The sequence below is a fragment of the Phyllostomus discolor genome, chromosome 8 (genome assembly GCF_004126475.2).
Source record: "Phyllostomus discolor isolate MPI-MPIP mPhyDis1 chromosome 8, mPhyDis1.pri.v3, whole genome shotgun sequence".
NCBI lineage: Eukaryota > Metazoa > Chordata > Mammalia > Chiroptera > Phyllostomidae > Phyllostomus > Phyllostomus discolor.
The window spans coordinates 38,138,553-38,165,895 of NC_040910.2; the positions used below are offsets into that span (position 1 = coordinate 38,138,553).

Sequence of the window (27,343 nt, forward strand, 5' to 3'; positions counted from 1 at the left end):
CATGGTCGAGTCTCTTTTCCTCCACCCATGGGTGGGGGAGGTGTGTGCTGAGACATGGGGAGGGAGGGGCATCCAGGCAGGGACTCTGGGGACCCTCTTGGTCTCCAACATGAGTTTGGGCCCCGATCAGTGTGTTTCAGTTCCTCTGGATGCTACAGCCTCCGTGCCCCGTAGGGTGGGGTCAGCTGGTGACACTGTCTGGCGAGTGGGTGGGTCTGAACATCATTTTGTCTCACGGAAACATTAGTGGTTTGGACTCTGGTGACCTCAGGTTCCTTGGAGGCCAGAACCTTCCATAGACCCCTTAGTCTCCTATCTATGGAACCCCTAGACTCCTCCTGAGGCTGCTGTTCATGGGTTGTCTGGGTGGAGGAGGTATAGACTGGCAGTCTCAGCTTGATGGGGAGGAGGGGGACCAAGGGTTGGACAGCCCTCTCAGAGCCACAGGTTGCCTGCCTGAGTGTGTGGAGGGGGCCTCCCCTGCCTCACTGACTGTCCTGGGCTTCTGACGGGCTCTCTGGTTTTCTTGCAGACCATGGACCGAGAGTTCAGGAAGTGGATGAAATGGTATGGAAAAAAGCATGCAGAATACACAGTGAGTGCCATCGCTCCATGCCCCTGTGGCTAATGAGTCTCCTATGTTTCCTTCTCCTGTTGGACCCGCCGTTCGTCTCTTCCCGTGGGATCCAGCTTATCCCCACTGGGGCTATCCCTACTCATCCATTCTTGCACTGGCCTGGCCTGAGCCGGGTGTGTGGTGTCACTGGAAGAAGGCCCGCCTAGCTCCATCCAGGAGCCCTTCTGATGGGGCAGCTGGCATTACCCAGGAGTTCTCCTCCCTCTGTTCTCTTACCTCTTTCCCACCATTTCTTGGCTGTGCTTGCCCTCCTTCCTCAAGGGCCATTTTCGGGGAGCATTTCTAACTTCTGCTCCATGCTCTCAGAGAACAGAGGTTGCAGTATCTGTCTTTCTCAGCCCCCGACTGCACAGAGGTAAATTGCCTGTCCTCTGCATGTGCCTGGGCACCTGAGGACCTCTCAGGGAGCACGTGGGGCTCCTTCTGAGGGAGCTCCTCCTCCTGTGTCATGCTGTGTATGTGTAGTGGAGCTGGTGCAAGATGGGCAATAGGGTGTGGCGGAAACGTCCTCTACCCCCACTCACCGGCCGACTGAGGGGTGTCTTTCTCTTGCTGCCTTCCTGGCAGCATGCGACCCAGCCTCCAAGCCCCTTTTCTTGGCAAGGCTGGGATTATGAGCAGCACTCTCCATGGCTCTTTGGGCTGCACCTCAGTCTCCATCACTGAGCCCTGCCTTTCAACATCAAGGTTTCTTGGGCTCTGGCCTGGATCTTCTGGTCTCACTGCTCCTGCCCAGGGTGTCTGTGTTCACAGCTAGATGTGAGTTTCCTTGTTCAAGCCTCCCTGTTCACCTTACTACTGGGGTTTCTTCTGGTGGAGCCTCCACTTACTTGGCGTGGGTCCAAAACCAGATCCTTAATAGGTCCTCCTCTTTCCATCTTAGTTCATTATCTGCCACATACCCAGTTGTTGAGGCCAAAACCACTTAGGTTCCACTGACTGGTCCTGTGACTGTTCTCTCCCTAAGAACTCTCATGACTCTTTAGCCTCATCCATCCCCATTGTCACCAGCATAGAAGCAGGATGGCCCATGGGCTATTGACTCTTGAGCTGGATTCAATGTTCCTGATCGCATTAGGAAAATAGAGTACATCACATAATCATTGTTTGGGAATCGATTGGGGATACACAAGATGGGGAAAGAGGAAGTTTCCTGTTTCTTAGAAACAATATAACAGCTTCTTTCACGGATCATGCTTCTGGTGTATGTGAGAGTCCTCGCCAAATCTAAGTCACTTAGATTTACCCTCACAATATCTTATGTGAGTTTTATAGTTTTGTGTTTTACATTTAAGTCTATGATCTATTTATGTTAGTTTTTGTGAAGAATGTAAGTAAGGTCTGTGTCTTGATTCATTTCTTTGTATGTGGAGGCCAAGTCATTCCAGCACCATTCGTTGGCAGAGACCGGCTTTGCTCCTTTGTCAAAGGTCAGCCGGCTGTGTTTGAGGGGCAGTTTCTGGGCCCCCTGTTCTGTTCCATTGATGTGTGTCTGTTCTGTCATCCACACACGCTGTCTGGATTACTGCAGCTTTAGACTAGGTTTTGAAGTTGGTAATGTCAGTCCTCCGACTTTGTTCTCCTTTGATACTGTTGCCTATTTTGGACCTTCGGCCTCCCTATAAACATTAGAATCAGTATGTCCATATTCACGTAATAACTTTCTGGGATTATGATTACAATTGCATTGAATCTGTAGGTCAAGCTGGGAAGAACGGACATCTTGACAATATTGATTTTTCCCATCCATGAACATTGACTCTCTCTCCATTCATCTAGTTCTTTGTCTTCTTTCATCAGAGTTTTGTCATTTTCCTTGTATAGACCTTGTACATATTTTTTAGATGTATACCTAAGTACTTCTCCCTTTTGCGATGCTAATAATAAATGATATTGTCGTTTTAGTTTCAAATTCTACTTGTTCACTGCTGGTTTATAGGAAAGCAACTGACCTTTGGATATTATATATTAATAATACCTTTATACTGTAATCTTGCTATACTTGTGTATTAGTTCTAGCTTTTTTGTTAAATTTTTTCAGGTTTTCTGCATAGATGATTTTGTCATCTGTAAACAGTTCTGCCCCTTCCTTCCTGACATGCACACCTTGCATTTACTTCTCTTGTCCTGTTGCACCGGCTAGGACTTCCAGTACAGTGTTGAAAAGCAGGGGTAAGGGGACATCCTGCCTGGCTCCTGACATTAGCGGGAAAGCTTCAAGCTTCTTGCCATGGAGTATGATGCTCGCTGTAGGTATTTTGTGGATGTTCTTTCTCAAGTTGGCAGAGTTCCCCTTTATTCTTATTTTGATGAGAATCATTATTGTGAAAGGGTGTTGGATTTTCTACACCTGATGATACAGTCACATGGTTTTTTTCTTTGTGGCCTGTTGATGTGATGGTTTGTTGAGCTGACCGTCTACACCCAGGGTAAATGCCACTGGTTCATGGTGTATTTTTTCACACATTGTTGGGTTTTGGGGTTGTTCCTGTCTTGTTGAGGATTTTTGCATCTGTGTCCTGGTTGGTGATTTCTCTTTCTTATACCTTCTTTGGTCTTGGTGTTGGATTATGCTGGCTTTGTACAGTGAGTTTGGAAGTACTTCCCTCTGCTGCTGTTCCACTTTTCCTGGACTAGGATTTGTACATCCGGGCATGTGCTCAGCTCTCCTACCCTTTTCCTTGGTGGGATGTCTTTCCAGAATTCTCTCCGTACAGTGAAAGGTGAGGCGTTACATCCTTTGACCTCTCCCGTTCTGCCCACATCTAAAATTCTCTGGCATTTGTCCTTCAGGGTGACTGGGCAGTAAGTCCAGCTGCATTCTGTTCCCAGGAAACTTCTTCCCGCCTGGTTGCTATATCCACTAGTTAGGAATTCCAGGTAGCTAACCATTTCCTAAGACTTAATGACTTCCTTAAAACAACACAGCTTTTTAAGTTCAGAAAATACTTCCTGGTTCTGGTGAGTGAGCCCAGTAGTTCCAAACACTCAGTGGAAGAGTTTTTACTCCAGTTCTCAAAACAGCCCCGATTGATCCACCTGTGGCCTTCAGCACTCTGTGGGGAGCATAGTTTGGTGGAGGCTGGGGGTGGGGGGTGCCCTGGGCACATCATTTCTCCTTCTTTCTTCCTCCTCTTGTCACCATCAAGTGGCAGTGCCTAGCTCTGTGGGTGTTTGGTGGTCACTGACATGTCTGCACATTGTGCTGTGTTGTTGGGCACACAGGAGAGGCTCCCTGCAAGTAAACTATCTCATTCTCTGGGCCTTGTGTGGCTTAGGGGGTCATTAGTCCCATGTGGCCCCTGCGATGTGGCAGGAGTAGAATTTGGCTAAAAGGACACTTAGTACCAGCCTTGGCAGGGTCTGGAACAAGTTGACCACAGGCTGCAGAACCATCTGTGCTTCTGGTGTACTGTTGCCTACATCCAGAGCTCATCTCGGGCTCAGTCCTGCACCAAGAGGGTGTAGTGAGGCTGCCTGATTGCTGAACGCCTGGATTTGGCAGGAACATATATCCTGGGTCTTGAGAGACCTCCCAGCAGCTTTCTGTGGTTTTGACCAGGCGCTCTGTTGGCAAGTGCAGTCCTGCCTCCTGTTACTTAAGAACTGGAGAGGAAACAAAGCCAACAGGAGCCTAAAAATAGCCCAGTGTGCTTTTCTAAGCCCCAGAGCCTGCTTCTCTAGGCCAAGGATCCCCCATGGCCTGCTGCCTCCTCTTTTTCCCTCTCCACCAGCAGCGGTACCACCCAGCCAGGCAAGGCCAGCCCCTGCCCCTGCCCCTCCCTGTCCTGTAGCCTACCAGTTCCCAGGTGGCCAGGGCCTTCCTTCCCACTCACATCCCTCCTTCCATTGGAGCCTGTCCTTTCCTTCTATTTGGCTTCTGTCTGCTTATCTGTCATACCTCAGGGCACCCCTTCTACCTGGGAGATGCTTCGTCCAGCTTTCTGCCCAGGCTGATGTCGGAGCTCCCGCAGCACCTCAGTCGTCTGCTCACAGCCTGACCATGTGCTCTTGGCTCACAGTGATGGGCCTGGCACACAGGTTTCACTCGTCCAGTGTGTGACACCTTGGGCAGCTGTGGCCTCATGGAAGTGCTGCGTGGGAAAGGTGCCCAGTAGCTGTGGACCTGCCTGTGCTCTTGGGGACAGGTGCCTCTCCAGGAAGTGTCTTGGGGCCTCCACCTGGGTAAGAGCTGCTCCCTTCAGGCTTGTCCACATTAAGACGGCCTGGTGCTGCTGATAGGCAGGCCCAGAAGGTGCGGAGCTGCCGGGCACTGGAATGATGGCTGCTTTCTCCTTAGGAAAGCTAGCTGGATCTGCATGTATTCTGGAGACATCAGCGCACCTTTACTCTGGTCCTGCTCTGAGTTGAGTCCTTGGGAGTCAGATAGTTGAGCTGGTATTGTCTGTCGATCTGTGACTACTCCTGGGCAGGTTGGCAGAATGACAAAGCCTAGGGCCTCCCATCAGTGACTTTTGCTCACCTGGCTTTGGGTGGGGCCTGCTTTGGTCTCCCTGTTGGAATGGATGCTTTATGCAGACCATGCTCTTTTTTTCTGGACTTGGAGAGCATGTGAGTTCTGCTCAGGGTGGGTGGTGTCTGTGGCGAGGCAGAGATGGGTGGGGCAGGGGTGCAATTGCCCTGCCTGAGTCTGATCCTGGACCTGCCAGCTGACCTGGACCACGAGCAAATCTGGTTTCTCTGTGGAAAGCACAGTGTGCATGCTGTGTGTGCTGGGGCCCCTCCCATCTATCTTTCCCCTAAGGCATTTCTCCACAGATGGGAAAAACAGGAGAGTTCAGTGATGTTGGAGCTAGTCACAGGGACTTAGGTGGGGATTGTTCACATCTTTTTGGTCAAAATTAACTCTGGCACATTGGCCCCAGTGACACAGAGTCCACTCAGCCAGTCATCCTCAGGGGGTCACAGCCCAAGAACGGTGGGGCCTGGCAGACAGAGGCTAGGCTGTGGCTGTTTTCTTGCCTCGAATGGGAGGCCAAAATGAGCAGTGGTGCTGTGGCTTGAAACTGTGCGGCCTAGGTAGGGGGCTGCCAGGAGAGAGAGATCACATCAGGAACAGCCTAAAGTCACCTGTGTCAGGGCCCTCAGGACCACCCATAGGTATAGGAATTTACTGGGAAAGATCCCAGGATTAAGATAGTCATCCTCACAGATGTGATTTATACAGAGATAGTACAGAAGATAGTAAGTCTGTTCTGGGAGCTTTGTCTTGCACAGGACTAGTGAGGACTTCAGACTCAAGTGAGTCATTTCCCCATGTCCTGACTGGGCTGTTCTTGGGGAGCAATGGCAGATTCAGAAGGTTCCTCAGGTCGGGAGAGGATCAGAGATGGGATACAAGCAGAATGTAGGTGGGCCCTTTTGTAGCACCTGAGTGGTTTAGAACAAGTCACTTCCCCATGTTCTGTGTTATCACATCACATCATGTCACGTCACAAGACACCCTAGGTGGTTTTCCACTCTGCGCTGGAGGTTGTAAGATTGGCAGCTGCTCCTGTCCCAGGCACATGGTCCCACTGCATTGTGGCAGCAGCACCATAGGACACTCTGCTCAGGGTCTTCCTCTGTTCTGTCCTTAGAGAAATGCAGTGCCTATCAGGCTCCTGCTGTCTTCTTGAGGAGGGAGGTTCCTGGTCACCTCACGGCACTTTGAGGGGTGTAGATACCCATCAGTAGTTACCCCCCACCCCAGGCAATCATTAATCTACTTTCTGTCTCTGTGGATGTGCCTGTTCTGGACACTTCACATAAATGGAACCACACGCTCTGTGGCATTTTGGGTTTGGCTCCTCTCACTGAACATCATGTGTTCAAGGTCCATCCGCATTGTATTGAGTGTCGGTGCCTCGCTTTTTTTTTTCCCCCATGGCTGAGTAATATTTCAGTATGTGGACGGGCATTAGGGTTGCCCTACCTTTGGGCTGCTATGAATCTTGCTGTTTTGGACATCCATGTACAGGTTTTTATGTGGACACTGTTTTCATTTGCCTTGAATAGTCACCAGGGAATGGTGGTGCTATCCTTTTTGAAGAATTATAAAATCAATTTTCTTGGTTTGGTAAATGTTAAAGCTCTGGACAGTTCAGCTATTAAAACTGTGTCCGTTTGGATAGACTTTGTCCTCGAGGCAGAATGACATCAGTCTGCTAATAAAAGTAGTGCTGAGAGGTTTTGAAGGTGCAGATGGCACTGTTCTCAAGTAAAGCAGACCAGAGAGCCACAGTACAGGTGCATCCCGTGTCACAGAAGGAAGCCTAGCCCACTCGGACTCGGTGTGCAGGCCTCTCTCATGGTCAGGGGTGTGTGTTCCAGGCATTCACCTGAGGGCCTGATACAGGTTTCTTGGAGCCCTTGCCAACCCACCCTCTGTCCAGAACAGCCCAGCTGGTGGGGTAATGACCTTCCCCAGTTCTGCAGGCTGTGTGTTGGGGGCGCCCCCTGCTGGCCCTGAGTGGACATGACACCGTGACTCTAAGATACATTCTCTAAGTCATCATTGCTCTGTGCCTTGGCCTCTTGGGGTGGGCACTGCAGCACTAGTCTGGGTAACCACTCCCGTGGCTCATGGTGGCCCACACTGAAACATGTGGTCTTGGCTTATCCCCAACTGTCCTCTCCTCCCTGCAGAGCTGCCAGCAGCCACCTCAGTCTTACCTTGAGTCCTTCCCACTTTAGCAACTTTGTGCTCATTTCATCTGTTCCTCGCCAGGTAGGGAGCTGGCTCAGGGGCCAAGCAAGACCTGTGACGAGCACTTGTTCCTGTTTTCTTCCTTTCAGCTGGAAAGAGGTGATTTCCTCTCGGAGGAGTGGAGAGAGCGGATCGCCAACACAAGGTACGGCGGTTTTAGGAGTTGCCACTCACGGCACCTTGAGGACAGCACTGGGTCCTGGCTAGGCAGGGCACCCCTAGGGAGGGTCCCACTTTTGCAAGTCCTATGTGGTAGGCCTGGCTGCCTTTCCCAAGGCGGAGCTGGATGGCAGAGGCAGTCGGAGCTTCCCTTCTCTTCCCTTCCCTTCTGGTTCAGGCAGCCAAGGTTCACTCTCAGGACTGTCAGCAGGGTAGGTGGCCAGTGACCAGCCTAAGGGCCCCTGTGGCTGGCCCCTTGCAGCCTGTCGGGAAGGGCCCTTCTCTGCTTTTGCAGCCAGGGAGGGAAAGCCATCCAGAGATCTCGGCCCTGAGCTCGGCGCTCTCTGTGTCTGTACGTGGACATTGTGCTCTGTGCCTCCCCCCTAGCTTGGTGTGGGGAGGCTATTTCTCTACGCTCCCCATGGGGTGAGTGTAGTACCAGTGTGAGCAGCCTGTTCCAGCCGGAAACCCACACATATCCTAAGCTTGCTGGCGTGTCTCCCTGCACAGTCCTTGGGTGAGAGGCCATTTCAAAGCTCCCAGGCTCCAGTAGGCTCACCAACCTAAGGGCTTGGGCTTGACGTGTGACCTCCATGTCCTCCTGAAGCTGTGTCTGCAGTCCTTCCCTCTTGTCATTTTCCCTTTGTCTTTCTGCTGAACTCAGGCCAGGGCTCAGGCACGCAAGGCTGGATCACTGTGCTCTGCCCCTGGTGTCTGGCATAGCTGCAGATTCAGTGGGCCTCTCTGGGTCAGCAGGAGGGAAGGTCAGAGTGTGAGGGTCCTGTGGAGCAGCCAGAAGTAGCCAAGACATTGGTGACTCCGCAGTGCCACGTTGCACTCTCTGGAACACTCTTCCTCGGAAGCTGTGGGGCTGGCCTTGCTAGGACAGCTTACAGACTCTCAGTCTGGTCTGTCTTGTCCTTCGCTCCCTTTCCTTCTAGGCGCACTGACTGCAGGTTGCTCCCTACCCCTCACCGTGCTGTTCTCAAGGCATATAGGAACTAAGTATTGCTCTTTCATAGAAGTGTCCCCCATCCTTCTTTTGAGCCCATTGTTCCCCAGTGGTCAGATTCTTTGTATCTGCTGGAGAGAGTCATGCTGGCTCCATGGACATCTCCATCGAACAGGGTGTGGGGCTATACTGCTCTTATAGTGAGCCGAGTGGGGTCAGAATACAGTGACGGACCTCTCCCGTGGGGAGAGCCCCACACTCACCCAGCACTACCTAGCAGCCTCCAGGCTACAGTGTCCTGTCTTCTGGGCATCCCAGGGATCTGAGAGCATACTGTAGTCCCGGCCTCTTCTGCCCATCACCTGTCTGGCCTGGGACACTCCCTCAGGCTTTGCATAGGAGTTTGACCTCTTCTTCCTATGAACAGACCCTGGTAGATGGAGAGAGTGGCAGGGCCCACGACCAGGCTGGGCTCATGTGCCCTGGATGTCTCCTGATGTCCCCCAGGCACTCTGCTTCCTATCTAGTTGTCCCCTGCCTGCAGCACTTTTTGTTGTCAAAGGTGACCACTGCTTCAGTTAGCCTGCTGGCTTCCTCAGACCTGAAAGTGAGAGGATGAGAAAGAGTTTCTGGAGCCTTCTTTTCCAGTCAGCCACCCCCAGGGACCTTTCTGTTCTGCCCTTTCACCACCTTGGTCACTTGGAGATTCTGGCACTTCAGCCTTCCCAATCTCAGCCCCAGGTGGGGCCACGGCATAGCTCCGCTGGCCTGCCCGCATCCTGCTCTGCCCATTGGCACCCAGGGTGCCCCATCCTAGCCCTTATTATCTTCTCTGTTCCTGTCCTCGTGATCAAGCAGGGAGAGAGCGCTGGCCTTTATTTACACCTTCAGTGTCCTTCCCGCCGCTCTGTCCTTGCACCTCACTTCACAAGCAGTGTGTGGATGACAGTCAGCTCACTCCGTCTTCTATCATAGTCAAAAGAGGTGACCCCCATCTGCAGTTCTCTCCGTGGCCCAGTTTCTGCCATGACATGGTTTTAATCTTGCACTTGAAGCAGAGAAGAGAGCCATGTGACTCTAAAGTATGAAACTTTCTGTCTTACCTTTGGGTCTTCATGTGAAACCAGATGTTTCTAGAGTTTAGCCATTCAGAGAATTCCTTTAAGTGGGCAGGGGCCGTACTGGGTAGGTAAGGGAGCAGGCAGGGGAATACCTCCACCTTCCCTTTGCAGGCAGCACCTCCCCAGCCATCCCAGCAGAAGTCTACAGACCAAGATGTCTCTGACCATCTGGTGACAGAAAAGATTAGAAAAAGTGAGGCTGAGCTACACTCTCCCTTGGAAGAGCTTTGCTTCTGGTCCCAAGGGCTCTTGGGGATCACGTTCAGATGCATCCTGACTCAGTCATGCTACCTTCTTGCCTGGGTATTTGTTTATCATGTCTCTGTCCCCAGGTGTCAGTCTTGGTGCCTGCATTCCAGCCCAGAAATGTCAGGGGGCAAGCAGGGGCCACCAGCCATTTGGTGCAGGTTGACCTGGGGCCACCCCAGCCTGCACACGTCCATCTTGGCTTTTCCAGAGAAGCCAATGATGTGGTAGTCACAGAAATTTCTGAATTGTTGTACGTTAGCAACAAACTAGGCAGCTGTTGAACACTGTGGACCCCAGAGCCCATTCCCTGGGCTGGGTGGAGGTTGTGCGGGCAGAGCCTTGGGAGGCCTTACAATGGAGCTGGCAGTGGAGGCAGTAGGTGTCATATGCACTGGCGCTCTATACATGTGTGAATGTGGAACTTTCATTTTACTCAACTGGAATATTATTTTGCAGTGTTATATTTGTGAATAACTTTGCCTTTGGTCCTGAGGTGGATCACCAGCTGAAGGAGCGATTTGCAAATATGAAGGAAGGTAACGTACTCTTCCCCCTTAACCCCATCCTGGTGGCTGCTCCATGCTCACCGTGGTTCTTGAGCCGCCACCCACTCATGCTCGCTAGATTTGACACGAATCACAGGTGTGGGAATTCTTCTCAGTTTTCATATCCATTCATTTCAGGCCCATACAAAGGCCTCAGGCAATGAAGATGCCTTGACTGTGGTTCTCAGTGTCACCTGAGGTGCTAGGCCAGGTGTCTTCCAGCTTGGTGTAGGAGTGGAAGAGACCTCACCTCCCCACCACTGCCTAGCTGGCCTGAGGGACTTGGGATGGGTGGTCAGATTAGCAAGTAAGATACAGGCTGTTTGTTTAAATGTGAATTTCCCATAGGCAACAAATAGCTTCTTAGTACAAGGATGTTCTAGCTTTTACTAAAAAGGAATATCGTGTATCTGAAATTCAGACTCGATTGGCATCGTTTGTCTGGCAGCCCTAACCTAGGGGCACAGGGACATCTAGCCAGAGCCCTTCTGCATTTCTTGGGCCTTTCTTGTTTGGAATTGCCACCACCAGGCCAGAGCTACCCTACTGCTTCCCTCTGTCTCCCTTTCCTTTATCCCAGGTCAGATAGCAGCCCAGTCCAGACTGGGGTGCGAGAGGGGAAGGTCATAGACCACGAGAGCTTTCATCTGTCTTCAGCACCTCCAGCTTCATGTGTGTGTTTGAGCATGTATGTGTCTGTGTCTGTGTGCAGGTGAGCACGAGTGTGTGAATGTTCTGAATATGTGCGTATTTGTAAGAGTGGCTACTGTCCATGGTGCCTCGTACACACCTCGTCTCCTGAACCTTCAGGCTCTTCCCTTGGCACATGCATCTCCCAAGGAGAGGACTGGGATTCCTGTGGCCTTTGGGTCCTGCCTCACCTTGAACTCTAGCCTGTGGTCTGGAGAGTGTACCTCTTGTTTAGTCTTATCTCTCCAGCCAACCGTCTTGGGCCATTGTTGGGTTTTATTAGAAAACGGCCCCTCCATCTTTTTCAATGACACCCATGGGCTGTTTGGGTTCATTGTCCTCGTGGTGAGCTTGACCTTGCCCCTCTGAGCTCATTTTCTTAGGTCTTAGTGCTTGATTGTAACACATGGGCTGCCTCAAAGGCAGGACTGCCTCAAGGGCAGGACTGCTTGCCAGTACCTCTGGTCCCCAGTGATGTGTTGTCCCGCAGTGACTTGCCCTCAGAAGTCCCCTCATGCACCCGTTATCTTGTAGGCATTGCGAGATGGCAGGTTCCTAATGAGAACAGTCTTAGGACCCCTAGGTTTTGTTTTACCATATTCCACACTCTTAAATGTTCCCATGACTTTGAATATTCCTTGTGGTCTCCAGCTCCTGTTCATTCCCTGGCGCAACAAGGTTCCCACCTGACTGTGCATCTGGCTGACCCAAGGAGCCATCACATACTCTTAATGAGGGGGGTGCTCAGGCCGAGGCCGGGTGCTGGGGAGCTCCTCTGACTGGGGTATCATGGGGCCGTGTTCATGTGTATGAGTGCGCATGTGCATATGTGCCGTCAGTAGATTCATCCTGACTTTTCCTATTTCAATGAGATATTATTTTCTTTTGTATTTGGCTCTTCTTTCTGACACTGGAAAGTTTAGCGTTAGCATGTTTGGTGTTTTCTTTGGTCCACGTGGAGTGTTTTTGTAATCATAACATGAGCAGCACCGCTCACATAGGCTTGCTGTGGCAGGTGTGACAGCCTGCTCCTCTGTGGAAGGACCACTCTGACGTGGGGTATCAGCATAACAGCTGTTCTCTGTGCAGTGGTTCCTGACCTCATACACAGGCTATTTCCGTCCGGGCATTAGGACTGCCGGTGCCTTCTAGATTCAGTGTGGCACATGGAATGCATCTACACAGGTGGGGTCCTTGGGTCAGGTCAGCACCTGTGGGACTTCAGGGGGCCCTGGTCAAGTTGCTGTGGGAAAGCTATTAGCAGGTCAGGCCGAATCATACCTTATTTTGCTTTCACTTGTAGGAAACGGATAGGACTCACAACTAGTGGCTGTTTGTGTGCCCAGTGTGCTGGTTTCTTCCTTCGTAGCTTCCCCATCCCCTGCTCCAGCTTTCAGCATCCTTCCATTGGTGTGCCAGTTTTCCCATGAACAGCAGTAATCAGCTTTTGTGTTTCAGGTGGCAGAATTGTGTCCTCGAAGCCCTTTGCTCCTCTGAACTTCAGAATAAACAGTAGAAACTTGAGTGGTAAGAAACTCTCGTGTTGTTAAATTCTTAATATATATGACCTTAAGTATCTGACACGTGTTAGTGCAGGGTCCCTCCTCGGAACTTCTGACTTCAAGGTCAAGTCATCTCTGTGGGGGCTTCTGGGAGCCTTCTTGTTGCCAGGAGCACCCCCATAGTGACCTCCACAGAGGTCCCTAGACATTGTCCAGAGTCCCTTGGGGACAGAACCACCCAGGTTGAGACCCACACATTTGACTAGGTGGTTTACAAGCTGCTTTGCATTCATATACAGTTGGCCTAAGGGGCAAATGGCTGGTGTGTGCGATGGGCTCTGGGTGTAGACCCCTTCAGCAGGAGGAGCTGGACCCCTGGCCTGGGGAAGAGCCGAGTCACTCTGTGGCACCCAGCTTCGGGGTCACAGTTTCTCGGGTGCTGGGCGTCTTAGTAGCTGTGTTCTTTCCAAATGGTCCTCAAGTGCTTTTCCATCCCACCCAGTCAGGCTCGTTGCCGTTTTCCTTGGACAAGCACCTGGGTTAGCGGGGACCATTGTGCACACCGTGCGCCTCCCTGACCTGCCCGCCTGGCGAGTGGGACGGCCCCACGTGATGAGGGCACGCGGTTCTGCTCCCTTCCTGCCTCGCCTGAGTCATTCCCCCAGGTGCACAAGGCCCTAACCTGTGCCCGTCGTTGCAGACATCGGCACCATCATGCGCGTCGTGGAGCTCTCGCCCCTGAAGGGCTCAGTGTCGTGGACGGGGAAGCCCGTCTCCTACTACCTGCACACCATTGACCGCACCATAGTGAGTGTTCCCGCGGGTGAGGCCCGGACCCTCCCGGAAAGCCTCCTCCCCCTTCCCTCCTGTCCACGCCCACAGCGCTCAGCCTGGAGGGTCTGTAACACTGTGGTCCCACAGCATGAGTGGAGCCAGGGGCTCTTTGTCTGTCTTCCCTCTTTGCTCCCAGTCCCTGTGTAAGGTAGACATTGTCTCAAATGATGTGGCCATAGTGGACTTGGCCGCAGTGTCAGAGGCCAAGGCAGTGGGGAGCCCCTGAGCAGGCCAGCCTGGTTCCCACACAGCTCTCTTCATGTGAGATGGCCCTGCAGGTCTGCATGGCCCCTGAGAGGGAGACCTATGTTCAGGGCGGGGCTCTGGGCAGAGGCACGACCCCGTGACAGCTCCAAGGACATCTCATGTTGGTGTGTCTCGGGTGTTGCTGTCATCTTGACAGGGTTTGGGAATGATATCTAATTAAATTTTTCCCCTTTTTTCTCTGTTTTTAGCTTGAAAACTACTTTTCTAGTTTGAAAAATCCAAAACTCAGGGTAAGCATGTGTTTTCCTCATTGGTGAGCTTGATGGAACTCCAGGTGATAGATGGGGAGTGCCAGTTTGGGGACAGAGGTCTGGGTGCCCTGGGGCCACTCTTCCTGACAGCAGTCTTTCGGGAACGAGGTTGAGTGACTTTCAGCCTTTGAACAGTGTTGTGGTAACCTGGCTAAGTATGCAGAATGCAGGATTGAGTACCCCCCTTGTGGAACTCAAGACATTTCTCCATGTGCGGAACTCGAGACATGCCTTTCGCTACACAGGCAGCTGTCCCTGAGCAGTGTGCTGTGCTAGCTTGAGGGGAGCGGCCTAGGTTCTGACATGGTGGTCCTGTTACCGCCACCGCCCACTGCTGTGCCCAGTGTCCCTGCAGTGCCCCAGCCTCCAACCACCTCTTTCAGACCTCAGAGGACGCCTGTCCAAATGTCTGTGTTTCTGGAGACTCAGACAAAAGCGTCTGAGCGGGAAGAAGCCCCCGCTGCCTGGAGTCCCATGTCATTCCTGCCATGCTTGACGTTCCCCACCCCAGCTCCTAGCACAGAGAGCAAGCTGAGCCAGCCAGCACCATCCGTACCCCTCTTCCCTTAGCCTTTCCAGCAACCCTCCCGCAGTACAGATGTACCTCAGTGTAGGAGGCCCGTACTCCTGGAAAGGAGAGAGGATTGTTGGGCAGCTTCTTGTCCCGCACCTAGAGCCTTTTTGTCTTTGATTTAATTTCCCCTCACATGTCACACACAGTTCAGAAAGCCCCAGGTTTCTGACCCAGAGATCTAGGGATGTCTGCATGCACCCAGCAGATATATACATGGCCCAGGGCTGGTTAAGGGACCAGGGGCAGCTCATTGGCTCGGTGCTTCAGTTTCCTCCTCTGTACAGCGGGCAGAGGAGTTGACATGAACAGAGCTGGGCCACGATGCCAGCACTTTGGGGGACATGTTGGCACTTTGGTGGACACATCTGACACTTTCCAGGAGGAACAAGAGGCAGCTCGGCGCCGGCAGCAGCGAGAAAATAAGAGTAATACAACCACCCCCACGAAGGTGCCCGAGAGCAAGGCAGCTGTGCCTGCAGACACCTCTGTGGTGAGCACCCCTACCCTGGTTGGGGCTCTGCACAACTGTCCCTGGGCACAGTCACTGGTCACCTGCCCTCATTGTAGAGGGAGGGACTCTTTCAGCCAGGGAGGTGGAGCTGGTGGGCACTGCTTCCTAGGCTGGAGGAGGGAGGGCGTTGCTGAGGTGTGGGCTTCTTCTGTTCAGTCGCTGTCCTGGGTCCTGTGTTGTGGGCTCATAAGGAGGCACAGGGGTTGGTTTGTCAATGGCCTCTGTCCACTAGGATTCTGGTGCTGAGGAAGAGAAAGCAGCGACAACCGCTATCAAGAAGCCGTCCCCTTCCAAAGCACGGAAGAAGAAACTGAACAAGAAGGGACGGAAGCTGGCTGGCCGGAAGCGTGGACGTCCGAAGAAGATGAGCACTGCGAACCCCGAGCGTAAGCCCAAGAAGAACCCTACTGCACTGGACCTGCTGCACGCCCAGACTGTGTCCCAGACGGCCGCACCCTCACCGCAGGGTGAGCAGGGCCTCAGAGCCCTCCCCAGGGCCCTCTCCTGTGCTGCTCAGGCTTGGGTCCTGCTCTGGAGGATGCCTCGGGCTGTCTTTGGGTTTTGCCCAGGCCTCGCTTTACCCCAGTGGTCTGCCAAGAGTGAGTCCTGGTGGGTTTTCCTGTCACATCCTGCCAGTCAGAGCTTCGATATCAGCAGCTGTGGTAGAAACAATAACGCTCACAGAAATGTCTTAGATTATGAGAGCATTCATCTGGGCTTCTAGCACTGCCGACGTAAGTGTCTGGTCATGCCTTTGGGCTTGAGGAGCTGCGTTGAGTCTTAACTTTAAAAAAGCTGGAAAATTTTCTCTAGAACAATCTGGAATTCCTTGGGAGAGTGTGCTAGTCAGTTGTTGACATGTGAATGCTGCTGTCTCCTGCAGATGCGTACAAGTCACCTCAAAGTCCGTTTTATCAGCTACCTCCCAGCGTGCAGCGGCAGCCCCCTGACCAACTGCTGCTGGCACCCACCCCACCCGCACTGCAGAAGCTGCTAGGTGAGCCAGCACCACGGATGCTTTGGGTTCATGTGTGGATTCCGACTTAACACCCTGTCTCCGAGGAGGAGGCAGGGTCCGAGGTTCTGCCCCTGGCGAGTCTCCTGTGATAGCTGCAAGCAGGCTGAGCACACTGAAGTCCTGAGGGCTTGGGGTCAGTCCTGCCAGGCTTTCAGGCCAGGAGGGCCTGCGTAGTTATCTTAGGCTGAAGTTCTCTCCCTCAGGGAACACTGGGCCATGTCTGGGACATCTCTGGTTGTCACACTGGGGTGCTCCTATATAGGATGGGGCAGGGACACTGCTCAGTCTCCCACAGCCACCAGGACTGCCCTACAGAGGGTGACGCAGCCCCAGCGTTCTGAGGGTAGGGAAAGGGCCTATCTCGGATGAACTGGGGCTGTGAGAGAACAAGCCCTGTCTGAGGTGAGCACCTGCTCACTTTGTGGGGCTCAACCCAGAGGTCTCTTTAGAAACTGAGTGAGGGAAACCCCTTGGAATCGTGGGAGCCATTGGTTTCCTGAGTCCACGTCAACAGCGTATGCCTACTGGGAAAATTGGCAGATTGGGTCACAGAAACCCACAGTCTTGCGAAGAAAGAAAACGTGGGTGGTAATGACAGGAGCTGCAAAGGGCCCCAGTAGGGGGACTAACCGTAGGTGCAGGTCGAGGGGTGATGCCCAGGCAGCATGGGGACCAAAGGTACTGATGGTAACAAGCAATTTTCAGCAGCATCTGACAACAAAGTGGGGGGAGCTCCCAGAGACATTCAAGTGCCCCCTTGCCCCCCTGCACCACCACCACCATAGCCTTCAGTCTTAGCCAGTTGGCTTGTGCACTGAGACCTTGCCCCCGGCTCTCTTAGAGTCCTTCAAGATCCAGTACCTGCAGTTCCTAGCATACACGAAGACCCCTCAGTACAAGGCCAGCCTGCAGCAGCTGCTGGACCAGGAGAAGGTGAGGAGTGCCACTTCTGTGTCCCTAGCTCTCTATAAAGGGTGAATCAGGTGAACTAGGCGAGCCCCCCACTTGGAGTCCTCTCGTAGTCCCCGGCCCACCCATAACATGCCCTGCTTCCTGTCACGTGCCCTTGTCCCTGCTCAGTGCGCCTGGTGCAGCCTTCCAATAAATGCCTAGACGGAGGACTGGCCAGCATCCCCAGTATGTGCACGCATTGCCATGTGTGAGCATAGTGGGGAGGGGGCAGCTCTCACCCTTCACGGAACAGCAGTGCTCTTTATCACTGAGATGGGCTGAGATGTGTTACATTGGTGCTTCTCCTTTGAGCCTGTTTAAGGGAAGGGATGGTGGGGACAGGGCTTATACTCGCCAACCCTCTGTCCCCTGCAGGAGAAGAATGCCCGGTTGCTGGGGGCCGCACAGCAGCTATTTGGCCACTGTCAAGCCCAGAAAGAAGAAATAAAGAGACTCTTCCAGCAGAAACTGGATGAGGTAGAGCTGCCCAAGGCCAGGATGACACAAGAACAGCATTAAGGGGTGGATGGGGACTGGACAGGGGTGCAGCCTGGGACAGCTGAGATCCGGGAGGACTCTTCCTTTCTTGTGCTTTCTGTTAGTCTAGGACTTGGGCTCTGGCCAGAGGGTTGCTCCCAGTCCTGCCCTCATAGGTCCTGCACAGGCATGTGTCCTGGGACCCCCTTGTTCCCCTCTGTGAGGAAATATACCTCCTCTCTTGTCTGTGACGCTCATGGTGCTACCTCAGTCTTGTCTGGGCATGAGTAAGCTAGTCCATCCCCACCACGGCTGCACCTCCCTGCAAGCCCAGCCTTACTGTCGTGTGTCCACAGTTGGGAGTGAAGGCTCTGACCTACAGTGACCTGATCCAAGCGCAGAAGGAGATCTCAGCTCACAACCAGCAGCTCCGAGAGCAGACAGAGCAGCTGGAGAAGGACAACAGGGAGCTAAGGAGCCAGAGCCTGCAGCTGGTGCGTGCCCAGGGAGGGCAGCAGTTCCAGCACATTCCAGAGGGAGCTGGAGCCTTAGACCCCAGACTATGCAGAGGACCAGGTGTTGCTCAGTTGACAGACCTGGAGGCCAGTGTCCTGAGACAGAAATGACCCAAGGGTGCCTGCAGGGCCCAGCAGGTTCTCTAAAGGATGGATTTCCTATGATCCCCTTAATCTGCAGGGGGAAGACAGGGCCCTTCCCCGTCTCTCAGAGCACATGAGTGCAAGCTGAGCCTGGGGCCAGAATGTAGCTGCTTCACTTCCCATTAGGGGTATCCTGGAGGCTCATGATGTGACTAAATGGGCCTTTTAAGGGGGCTCAGAGTTTCCTGGTCCTCACTCTTGGGACTACTGGATATACAGGGGCCTCCCTTCTAATAGGCCCCCTGTTCCATTCTGTGGGACCTCTAACCATGCTCCTGGGGCATTTCCTATGGAGACCCTGGTCTCCTTGGGCCACCTCTGCAGCCTTGCCTTCCAGAATCAGGAGGGAGAGAGGAACCAGCCCCCAGGGAAACCTGCCTAGATGCCTGCTCTCTCTCCCCTCAGAGCTCATTGTCAGGTCGGGAAACAAGCTCAGGGGGTCATCCTACCTCCTCACAGCCATGCATGTGCTCACGACCACTACTGCCCTGTCCCCACAGCTGAAGGCTCGGTGTGAGGAACTGAAGCTGGACTGGTCCACACTGTCGCTGGAAAACCTGCTGAAGGAGAAGCAGGCCCTGAAGAGCCAGATCTCTGAAAAACAGAGGCACTGTCTAGAGCTGCAGGTAGGGTCCAGGAATAGGGGCATCAGCCTGTGTGGGCTTTAGTCATGGTGTTAGAAACATGGTCAGTGCTATTGGCAGACCCAGCAAAGCCATCCTCCTCCTGAGGACAGGGCACTAGTTCCTCGTGTCACATTAAACCGTCTTCCCTGGATGGTGTGGCTCAGTGGAATGGGCGCTGGACTGTGAGCCGAAGGGTTGCTGGTTTAGTCGGTTCCCGGTCAGGGCACATTCCTGGGTTGCATGCCAGGTCCCCAGTTCGGGGTGCTCAAAAGGCAACCACTCACTGATGTTTCACTCCCTTTCTTTCTCCCTTCCCCTCTAAAAATAAATGAGTAAAATCTTTTTAAAAACCCACCTAATGTCCACAGTCAGCAAGAAGCAGGGCAAGTGGACACCCTACTCTATGTCAGGGCATCTCGTATGGTCCCAGACCTAAAGGGTGCCTGGGCTCCTCCTGGCAAAGTGCTTCTGACATGTTCACTGAGCAGGCCTGTGCCTGTGGGTTAGAACAAAACAGGTTGTGCTTTTCCTGATGGTGTACCTCGTTCGTCAAGGTCAACTAGAAAACTGTGGAGAAAGAGAAAGAATAACAACAGAGGCCATGGCTGAGTTCCTGAGTATGGAACTTTCAAGTAACAATAAGGAAAGGAAAGGGAGACGTGCGACATGAGCATCAGTCGTTACAGAAGCTCCATGTGTACAGAATGAGATGCAGCCTCCCCTGCCTCTCAGCCCAGCTTCATAACATACAGCGCATTGCCAGCTGCCAAACCCTGGGGGCTCTTTCAAGTGGTTTATTATAAAGTGAAACTACAATGAACTTCTCTGTACCCACGGTTCATTTTTAGGATGTTTCTTTAAAAGACGTAATCTCCAAAGTAGATTTGGGAGCAGTTTAAGGTCCTATGATTTATGGGCCCAGGGGGTGTCTTTTGCCTACCAAGCCAGCAGTCCTTGCCATAGAAAGAGGTTTGCTGATCTTAGCCTTATTTATATAGATGTACCCACAAGGAAAGTCTCCACAGAAAATATATTGGGTTGGCCAAAAAGTCTGTTTAGATTTTTCCGTAAAATAAAACACACATTTTTTATTTTCACCAATAGCTTTATTGATTTGGATATTTTGAGTATGTCAACTATCTCCTGCTCTTGGCTTCTAGTGGGCAGAGGCCAGGGGAGCTGTTAAATGTCTTCCAATGCATAAGGCAGCCCCACAGCAAAGAAGTATTTGGCTGAAATGTCAATAAACCAAGAAACTTCACAAACCACTTTTGACACGTTCCATCTAGTCACAGGACCTTCTCCAGACACTGCACAAATCTTCTTTTCCATTTCAGTTGCATTCTTACGTTGCTTGAAATAATAAAGCATAATACACTGAAAATGTTGCATATCTTTTTTCACTTTCAATATTAAAATGGCTGCACAAAAATTCACTAATTTTTATAAGTTTTTTTTAAATGCACACTCATATGACATCTGTCACAATATAGTCTAACAAAAATATTTCGAATGAAGTTAAAGACAGCTGAGCACTACTGGAGCCATCATGCAGGAAAAAACTAAATGAACTTTTTGGCTAACCCAGTATTTGGTTTCTGGCTCTTCTGTGTAACAAAGAAATGATACATGTTCTTAAAGGGGGGTGGGGGACAAAGTATAAGAAAAAAATGCCCTGTGTCCTGGCCCCTGGAAGAAAATGTTATTTCAGATTTTTCCCAGCGTTGCATCCTCACTGAGCACTGTGCCCTCTGTTCTTGCTTTCCTGGGGCAGTGCTTTCCTTGTCAGCAGATGTGCACCTGCAGAACCACCCTGGACACTCTAGTGCTATCTAGTCCATCCATCCAGAGTACCCCGACCAGGTTGGCTGGTTGGCTGCTCTGGCTCCTGTCACACACAAGCCAGTCCACCTCCTACAGTCGCTCTAAGTGGGCATTCTTGCTCTCCTGGGTCGGTCCCCTCCAATGGGCTACTGAGAGGGGCTGGGCTGGCCTCTGTTCTGGGGCCTTTGGCAGCTGTGCAAGAGCCTTGTCCCAAGCAAGCTGCAGGTCTGACACCCTTGGTTTTCCAGATAAGCATTGTGGAGCTGGAAAAGAGCCAGCGGCAGCAGGAACTCCTACAGCTCAAGTCCTGCGTGCCACCAGACGACTCCACGTCTTTGCACCTGCGAGGGAAAGGTGGCCTGGGCCGGGAACTGGAGGCGGAGCCTGGTCGGCTGCACCTTGAGCTAGACTGCTCTAAGTTCTCACTGCCCCACTTCAGTAGCATGAGCCCAGAGCTCTCCATGAATGGCCACGTGGCCGGCTATGAGCTCTGCAACACGCTGAGCCGGCCCTCATCCAAACAGAACACCCCCCAGTACTTGGCCTCCCCACTGGACCAGGAGGTTGTGCCCTGTACCCCCAGCCATAGCAGCCGGCCCCGGCTTGAGAAACTGTCTGGCTTGGCCTTGCCAGACTACACCAGGCTCTCCCCAGCCAAGCTGGTGCTGAGACGCCACCTAAGTCAGGACCACACAGCCAGTGTCAAGGCATCTGCTGGCGAGCTGCATCCACGGTGAGTATGGCCAGTGGGTCTGCCCTGGTGTCCTTAGGCTGTTGTGGGGTCTTGAAAGGGTTGCTCATAACTTTGGGAGGATTTGCTTGGCCCAGGCTGTCAGCTCTAAATGCAAAGCCACAGCCCCAGGGTCTCCCCAGAGAATGACGGAGGTATGCATCTCATTCCAGAGCTGAGCACACCAAGGAGAATGGCCTTCCGTACCAGAGTCCAGGCCTCACCAACGGCATCAAGCTGAGCCCTCAGGATCCACAGCCCTCATCCCCCATGGCCTTACAGATGACAGGAGAAAAGGGCAGTGAGAAGGTGCAGGCAGCCACCAAAAGGGGCCCTTGGGGCAGGAGTGTTGGGGTTGTCTCACCTGTATCTGATCCAGGGCTGTGGGAGCATCCTGAGCGGGTCTGTTAAGAGAGAGTGTCCAGATGAGAACGATGGAGCCAGGAGAAGGTGGGGTGGGGATGGAGCTCTAGGGCTTCGTCGGTCAGGTCCCCACCCTCGGTTGCCTTACCATCCTCAGGAACAAGACTAAGAGAGTGGCCAAATAGTAGAGTTCCCATAGAGGAGGTATTGCCTATGGGGACAGGAAGGAGAGGGCAGCTCTGTCTCTGTTCAGGTGGCAAATTTGAGGTCAAAGTGTAAGAAACTGGTGATTGGTGGCCATTGGGGTGATATATAGGTGCCTGGAAGGTCAGAAAGAACAGTTGGAAGGGTGGGTATTACTGGGATGAGGGAACCTTCCATTACAGAGGTCCCTTGTCTGTGGCTGGAGGGTTGCTGTGTTCTTTGGGTGGTACTTGTGCCCTGGGGTTCACTGGTCAGCAGCAGCAGGTGGTCTGCTGTGTCTGTAGGGTCTGAAGGAGCGCACCTACGCCAGCAGCGGTGAGGCCATCACCAGCCTACCTGTCAGCATCCCACTCAGTACTGTGCAGCCCAGCAAGCTGCCCGTCAGCATCCCCCTGGCCAGCGTGGTATTGCCCAGCCGCGCCGAGAAGGTGGTGAGTGGACACTGCGGGGGTGGGGGCAGTCCAATGCTGTTGTGCTGCTCCAAGAGTGTCAGCACAGACTTAGGGGACTTTCATCTGGTTTTTGCCCCACAAGACCTGGTTTCTTTTTGTCAAATTGCATGCTGTTGAATCTCAAGAAAAACAGTATTCAAAATCCAGATTTAATTACATTAACATCTTGCCATTTTTATCTGAGGGTTTTTTGTACACAGCGGGCTGTGTGGGTGGGGAGTAAATAGAAATGCCTGATGTGGCAGAAGCCTGAAGTCCATTCGCTTCCTTCAGTTTATACCTGCATTCTTCTGCCTCATGCTCGTGGACTCTCAAGTACAGAACCTCACGTAATGCAGGCTTTTTGTTTGTTTGTTTCTATCGAGATAGAGTCCACATCTAACTCAGTATTTAAAGTGTACATTTCAGTGGCACAGTGTGTTCACAGGGTTGTGCAACCATCACCTCTGTCTAGTTCCAAAGTGTTTTGTCATCCCCAAAGGAAGTCCCATCCCCACCCACAGTCACCCTCATGCCCCGCCTTACTCTTGACAACCAGAAACCCACACCCTGTCTCTGTGGATGTACCTGTTCTGGGCATTTCACACGAATGGAATCACACACTCTATGGCTTTTTGTGTTGGCTTCTCTCACTGAGCATCATATTTACAAGGTTCGTGCACATTGTAGCGAGTGCCAGAGCTTCACTCCTCTTCATGACAGTGATATTCCAGTGTGTAGGGACACGTTCATACACGATTTCATCTGTCACTGGGCATTTTTTGTTCCCCGTTTTGGCCAGTGTGAGCATATGTGTACAAGTTTTGTGTGAACAGCATGTTCATCTTGTTTCACATAGGAGAGGAACTGCTGGGTCCAATCATAACTGCAGCTACAGCCCTCACTGCTCTCCCTGTACCTTTCTTCCCCATCCTGAGCGCATTAGCCAGAGTGATCCTTTAGGGCCAACATCAGACATCTGTCCTACCCCAGTCAGATCCTTCTAGTGGCTGCCTGCTGTGCTCACATCCTGAACAGATCACTTCCCTTTCTTCAAGCTGCTTCTCACACACCTGTCACTTTCCCCGCTTCAGGCCCTTGGCGTATCCTATGGCCTATGACCCCCTCCCCAACATTCACATACTGTGCCCAGCTGAGCTGACAGCGTGTATTCTCACTCCACAGAGAAGCACCCCCAGCCCTGTGCCTCAGACCCGAGAGTCCTCATCCACACTTGAAAAGCAGATGGGTGCTAATGGCCATGGTGCTGGGAGCAACGCTGCTGGAAGCAAAGGCCTCGCCCTGGCCCCCACAGGTGAGGGTACTCCTGTCCCTGCCCCATTTCTGGAGGTCAGCTTCTGCCTATGCCTGTGCCACCTCCCCAGGGGCTGGGCCAGCAGTGTGAAGTGTGAACGATGTCTCATAATGTGGCCGTAGAGATGCCATGCTCAGAGCCTAGCTCCTTCTGGCTGTGCACCGAGCAGGGCTGTTATCTCCCTTAGCAGGAGCAGCAGCGCAGCAAGCCCTGGGGGTCAGGGGCTCCAGGCTGCATCCTCAGTGCATTGCCTGAACCTCTGGCTGGTACCCTGATGTGGTCGTGCTTGATCTGGCTGTATCAGAGCCTCAGTAGCGTGGTGGCATTGTCCTTGTGAAACCACTGTGGGTGCTCGGCATGCCCAGTTTCTATTGGGTTGACCAAAAAGTTCGTTTGGTTTTTTTCCTGTAAGATGCCTCCAGTGGCACTTAGTTGTCTTTAACTTCATTCAAAACAATTTTGTTAGATTGTATTGTGAAAGCTCTCAAAGCAGCATGCATTTAAAAAAACTTAAAAACTGGTGAATTTTTGTGTAGCCGGCTACTTTAATATTGAAGATAGAAGGAAATAAGCAAAATTTTTGGAATATTATGCTGTGTTATTTCAAGAAAAGTAAACATGCAAATGAAAATGAAAAAAAAGTGCGTGCAGCGAATGGAGAAGGTGCTGTGACTGATCGAGCATGTCAGAAGTAGTTTGTGAAGTTTCATGCTGGAGATTTTTCGCTGAATGATGCTCCAAGGTCAGGTAGACCAGCCGAAGTTGATAGTGATCAGATCGAGACACTACTTGACAGCAATCAGTGTTCTACCACTCGGGAGAGAGCCCGCACACTCAAAACACCCAGGTCAAGTGGTGAAAGTCATGTGCACCAGCTTGGTTATGTTAATCACTTTAATGTTTGGGTTCCACGTAAGCAAAAGAAAAGGTTCTTGACCTTACTTCCACATGCAATTTTCTACTTAAATATAATGAAAACATTCCATTTTTAAAGCAAATTGTGATGGTCAATGAAAAGTGGGTACTTTACAATAATGTGGAATTGGAAGAGATCGTGGGGCAAGTGAAATAAACCACTACCAACCACACCAAAGGCCTGTCTTCAACCAAAGAAGGCGCTGTTGTGCATGTGATGGGAATGGAAGGGAGTCCTTTTTCATGAGCTCCTTTCGGAAAACCTAACGGTTAATTCCCACAAATATGGCTGCCCCCAGTTAGGTGAACGGAAAGTAGCACCTGACAAAAAGCGTCCAGATTTAGTCAACAGAAAACACACAGTCTCCCATCAGGATAACAGAAACCTGCTTGCTTCTCTGATGGCCAAGCAACAACTGTCACAGTTTGGCTGGGGAGTTCTCATTCATCAGCCATATTCACCAGACCTTGCACCTTCGGGTTTCCATTTATTCTCTTAATGGAAAAAAATTTGATTCCCTGGAAGACTGCAAAAGGCACCTGAAACAGTTCTTTGCTCAAAAAGATAAAAAGTTTAGGGAAGATAGAATTATTAATTTGTCTGAAACATGGCAGAAGGTAGTGGAACAAAACAATGAATACATTTTTCAATAAAGTTACTGGTGAAAATAAAAAATGTGTCTTCTATCTTTACTTAAAAACTGAATGAGCTTTTTGGTCAATCCAATAGCCAGGTCTGGTCTCCTTAAGAGAACTCCAGTTCTTGACACATCTGTGTATTGATTGTTAGGGAGGTGAACTTTGGCTCTGTAGCCTGGGCCGTGGTCCCCAACCCTTTTGGCACCAGGGAGCAGTTTTGTGAAAGACAATTTTTTCCATGGATGGGGTGGGGAGCACTGGTTTCAGAATGGTTCAAGTGCATTATCATACATTCAAGTTCACCTCCTACAGTGTGGCCTGGTTCCTAACATGACCTCCTCCAGGCCTGGACCAATACCATTCCACCATCCAGTGGCTGGGGACCCCTGGCCTAGAGGGACTCTGTCATAGCTATTCACCCCTAGTATGACTGTCCACAGACAGCCGGTGGGTATATGCCACTGAAATTGCTGTACCAATGCCTGGCAGCAAAGTCACCGACCCTACAGGCCGGGTTGCAGTTTGCCGACCTGTGTGAACACAAGCCGTTCGGAAGTTATTTTTCCAGGCATAAAGAGTACAATGCAGAGCCCACTACTGACACCAGTCCTTCCCTAGTCTTCATGCGTCACACTACTCCAGTGCAGGAGGTACTGTGTGGCTGGCAGCATGACAAATTCTGTCTTAGCCGGATATCACAAGGGTTCCTGAGCCTTTATGAGAGGCCCAGAGAGAGGGCTCGGAGTGGGGAGTTGTACATAGGCTCCAGGGCCTCCAGTGGTGCCACATCCAGACATGAGAAGGAGCTCACCATGCCTGGGTATTCTCACCTGCACTTGCACCAGCCTGAGGGTACTTGCCTGATTCCTTGGTGCCATCTCTGGAGGCAGCCACGACACGGAGAGTTCTTCTTGAGCTGACTGTCCTCACCAGCCCCACCTTAGGGCAGTGCCATCCTCTCCGGGGATGGGCTTCCCTGAGAAACTGTGTCCCTTCCCAGCAGGTTTCTCCTACACTGGCTCAGTGGCCATCAGTGGGGCCCTGGCAGGCAGCCCAGCCCCGCTTGCTGCTGGAGCTGAGCCCTCTGCCTTCGATGAGTCCTCCAGTTCGGGGAGCCTCTTCACTACCATGAGCTCCCGCAGCTCCACCCCACAGCACCATCAACTACTAGTGCAGCCCCGGAACTCCGGTCCGGCCTCACCGACTCACCAGCTCTGTGTTAGCCCCCGGCTGAGTGCTGCCCAGGGCCCACTCCCTGATTCCAGCAAAGGAGACCTTCCCCCTGAGGCTGGCTTCTCAGATCCAGAGAACGAGGCCAAGAGGAGGATCATCTTCACCATCTCAGCTGGTGCTGGCAGCGCCAAGCAGTCGCCTTCTAACAAGCACAGCCCTCTGCCAGGGGGCGCCCGCGGAGACAGCAGCCAGAGCCATGGACAGGACAGCCGAAAGCGGGGCAGGAGGAAGCGGGCATCAGCAGGGACTCCTAGCCTGAGCTCGGGTGTGTCCCCCAAGCGCCGGGCCTTGCCATCTGTCGCCGGTCTCTTCACACAGTCTTCAGGGTCCCCCCTCAACCTGAACTCCATGGTGAGGCCAGGAATGAATGGCTGGGGAAAGGGGTGGGGGAGCCACTCAGCACAGGCAGGCAGGCATGTAGACATTAGGTCTCTTGTTTCCAGGGCTGGCTGAGATGGACTGGGTCGGGGTCACAATCAGGAGCCCAGCCACATGCTGGAAGGGGGAGGCTAGCAGACTTCTTGATTCCCCAGCCCTCTGTACCCTGGGGAAGCTCAGGCAGGAGGGATCGGAACCCCTTGGGGTGGGTTCTGCAGGGGATCTCACTGACAGCATTGTGCTGTGTCTTTGCTGGTCCCTCAGGTCAACAACATTAACCAGCCTTTGGAAATCACAGCCATCTCGTCCCCTGAGAGCTCCCTGAAGAGCTCCCCTGTCCCTTACCAGGACAATGACCAGCCGCCCGTGCTCAAGAAGGAGAAGCCCCTGAGCCAAACCAATGGGGCCCACTACTCCCCACTGACCTCCGACGAGGAGCCGGGCTCTGAGGACGAGCAAGGCAGCACCAGGTGAGGTGCAGGGCTCAGCTGGGCAGGCACTCCATCCTTGGGAGAAGGACGTCCACTGGCAGGGCTCTGAAGGACAAAGCCCCCTGTGGTCATGTGTGACCTCCCAGGG

General features: G+C 52.4%; 1 protein-coding gene across 8 annotated transcripts in view; it reads left to right on the forward strand.

The window, feature by feature from the left end:
• Positions 1 to 27,343, forward strand: part of DOT1L (DOT1 like histone lysine methyltransferase) — a 59,008-nt gene that overhangs the window by 23,040 nt on the left and 8,625 nt on the right. For 2 of the 8 annotated variants that reach the window (XM_028519753.2, XM_036032163.1), the window contains exons 7-25: positions 533 to 595; positions 7,436 to 7,491; positions 10,284 to 10,363; positions 12,521 to 12,589; positions 13,265 to 13,371; positions 13,854 to 13,895; positions 14,870 to 14,980; positions 15,234 to 15,468; positions 15,885 to 15,998; positions 16,861 to 16,952; positions 17,346 to 17,447; positions 17,804 to 17,941; positions 18,607 to 18,732; positions 20,805 to 21,289; positions 21,460 to 21,595; positions 22,138 to 22,284; positions 23,470 to 23,599; positions 26,154 to 26,737; positions 27,029 to 27,234. In XM_028519753.2, the coding sequence (XP_028375554.1) occupies positions 533 to 595; positions 7,436 to 7,491; positions 10,284 to 10,363; positions 12,521 to 12,589; positions 13,265 to 13,371; positions 13,854 to 13,895; positions 14,870 to 14,980; positions 15,234 to 15,468; positions 15,885 to 15,998; positions 16,861 to 16,952; positions 17,346 to 17,447; positions 17,804 to 17,941; positions 18,607 to 18,732; positions 20,805 to 21,289; positions 21,460 to 21,595; positions 22,138 to 22,284; positions 23,470 to 23,599; positions 26,154 to 26,737; positions 27,029 to 27,234 (3,023 nt within the window). Of the gene's footprint in view, positions 1 to 532; positions 596 to 7,435; positions 7,492 to 10,283; positions 10,364 to 12,520; positions 12,590 to 13,264; positions 13,372 to 13,853; positions 13,896 to 14,869; positions 14,981 to 15,233; positions 15,469 to 15,884; positions 15,999 to 16,860; positions 16,953 to 17,345; positions 17,448 to 17,803; positions 17,942 to 18,606; positions 18,733 to 20,804; positions 21,290 to 21,459; positions 21,596 to 22,137; positions 22,285 to 23,469; positions 23,600 to 26,153; positions 26,738 to 27,028; positions 27,235 to 27,343 lie in introns of those variants that run through there. The other 6 variants (XM_028519754.2, XM_036032164.1, XM_036032161.1 and 3 more) reach the window with 5 other exon arrangements.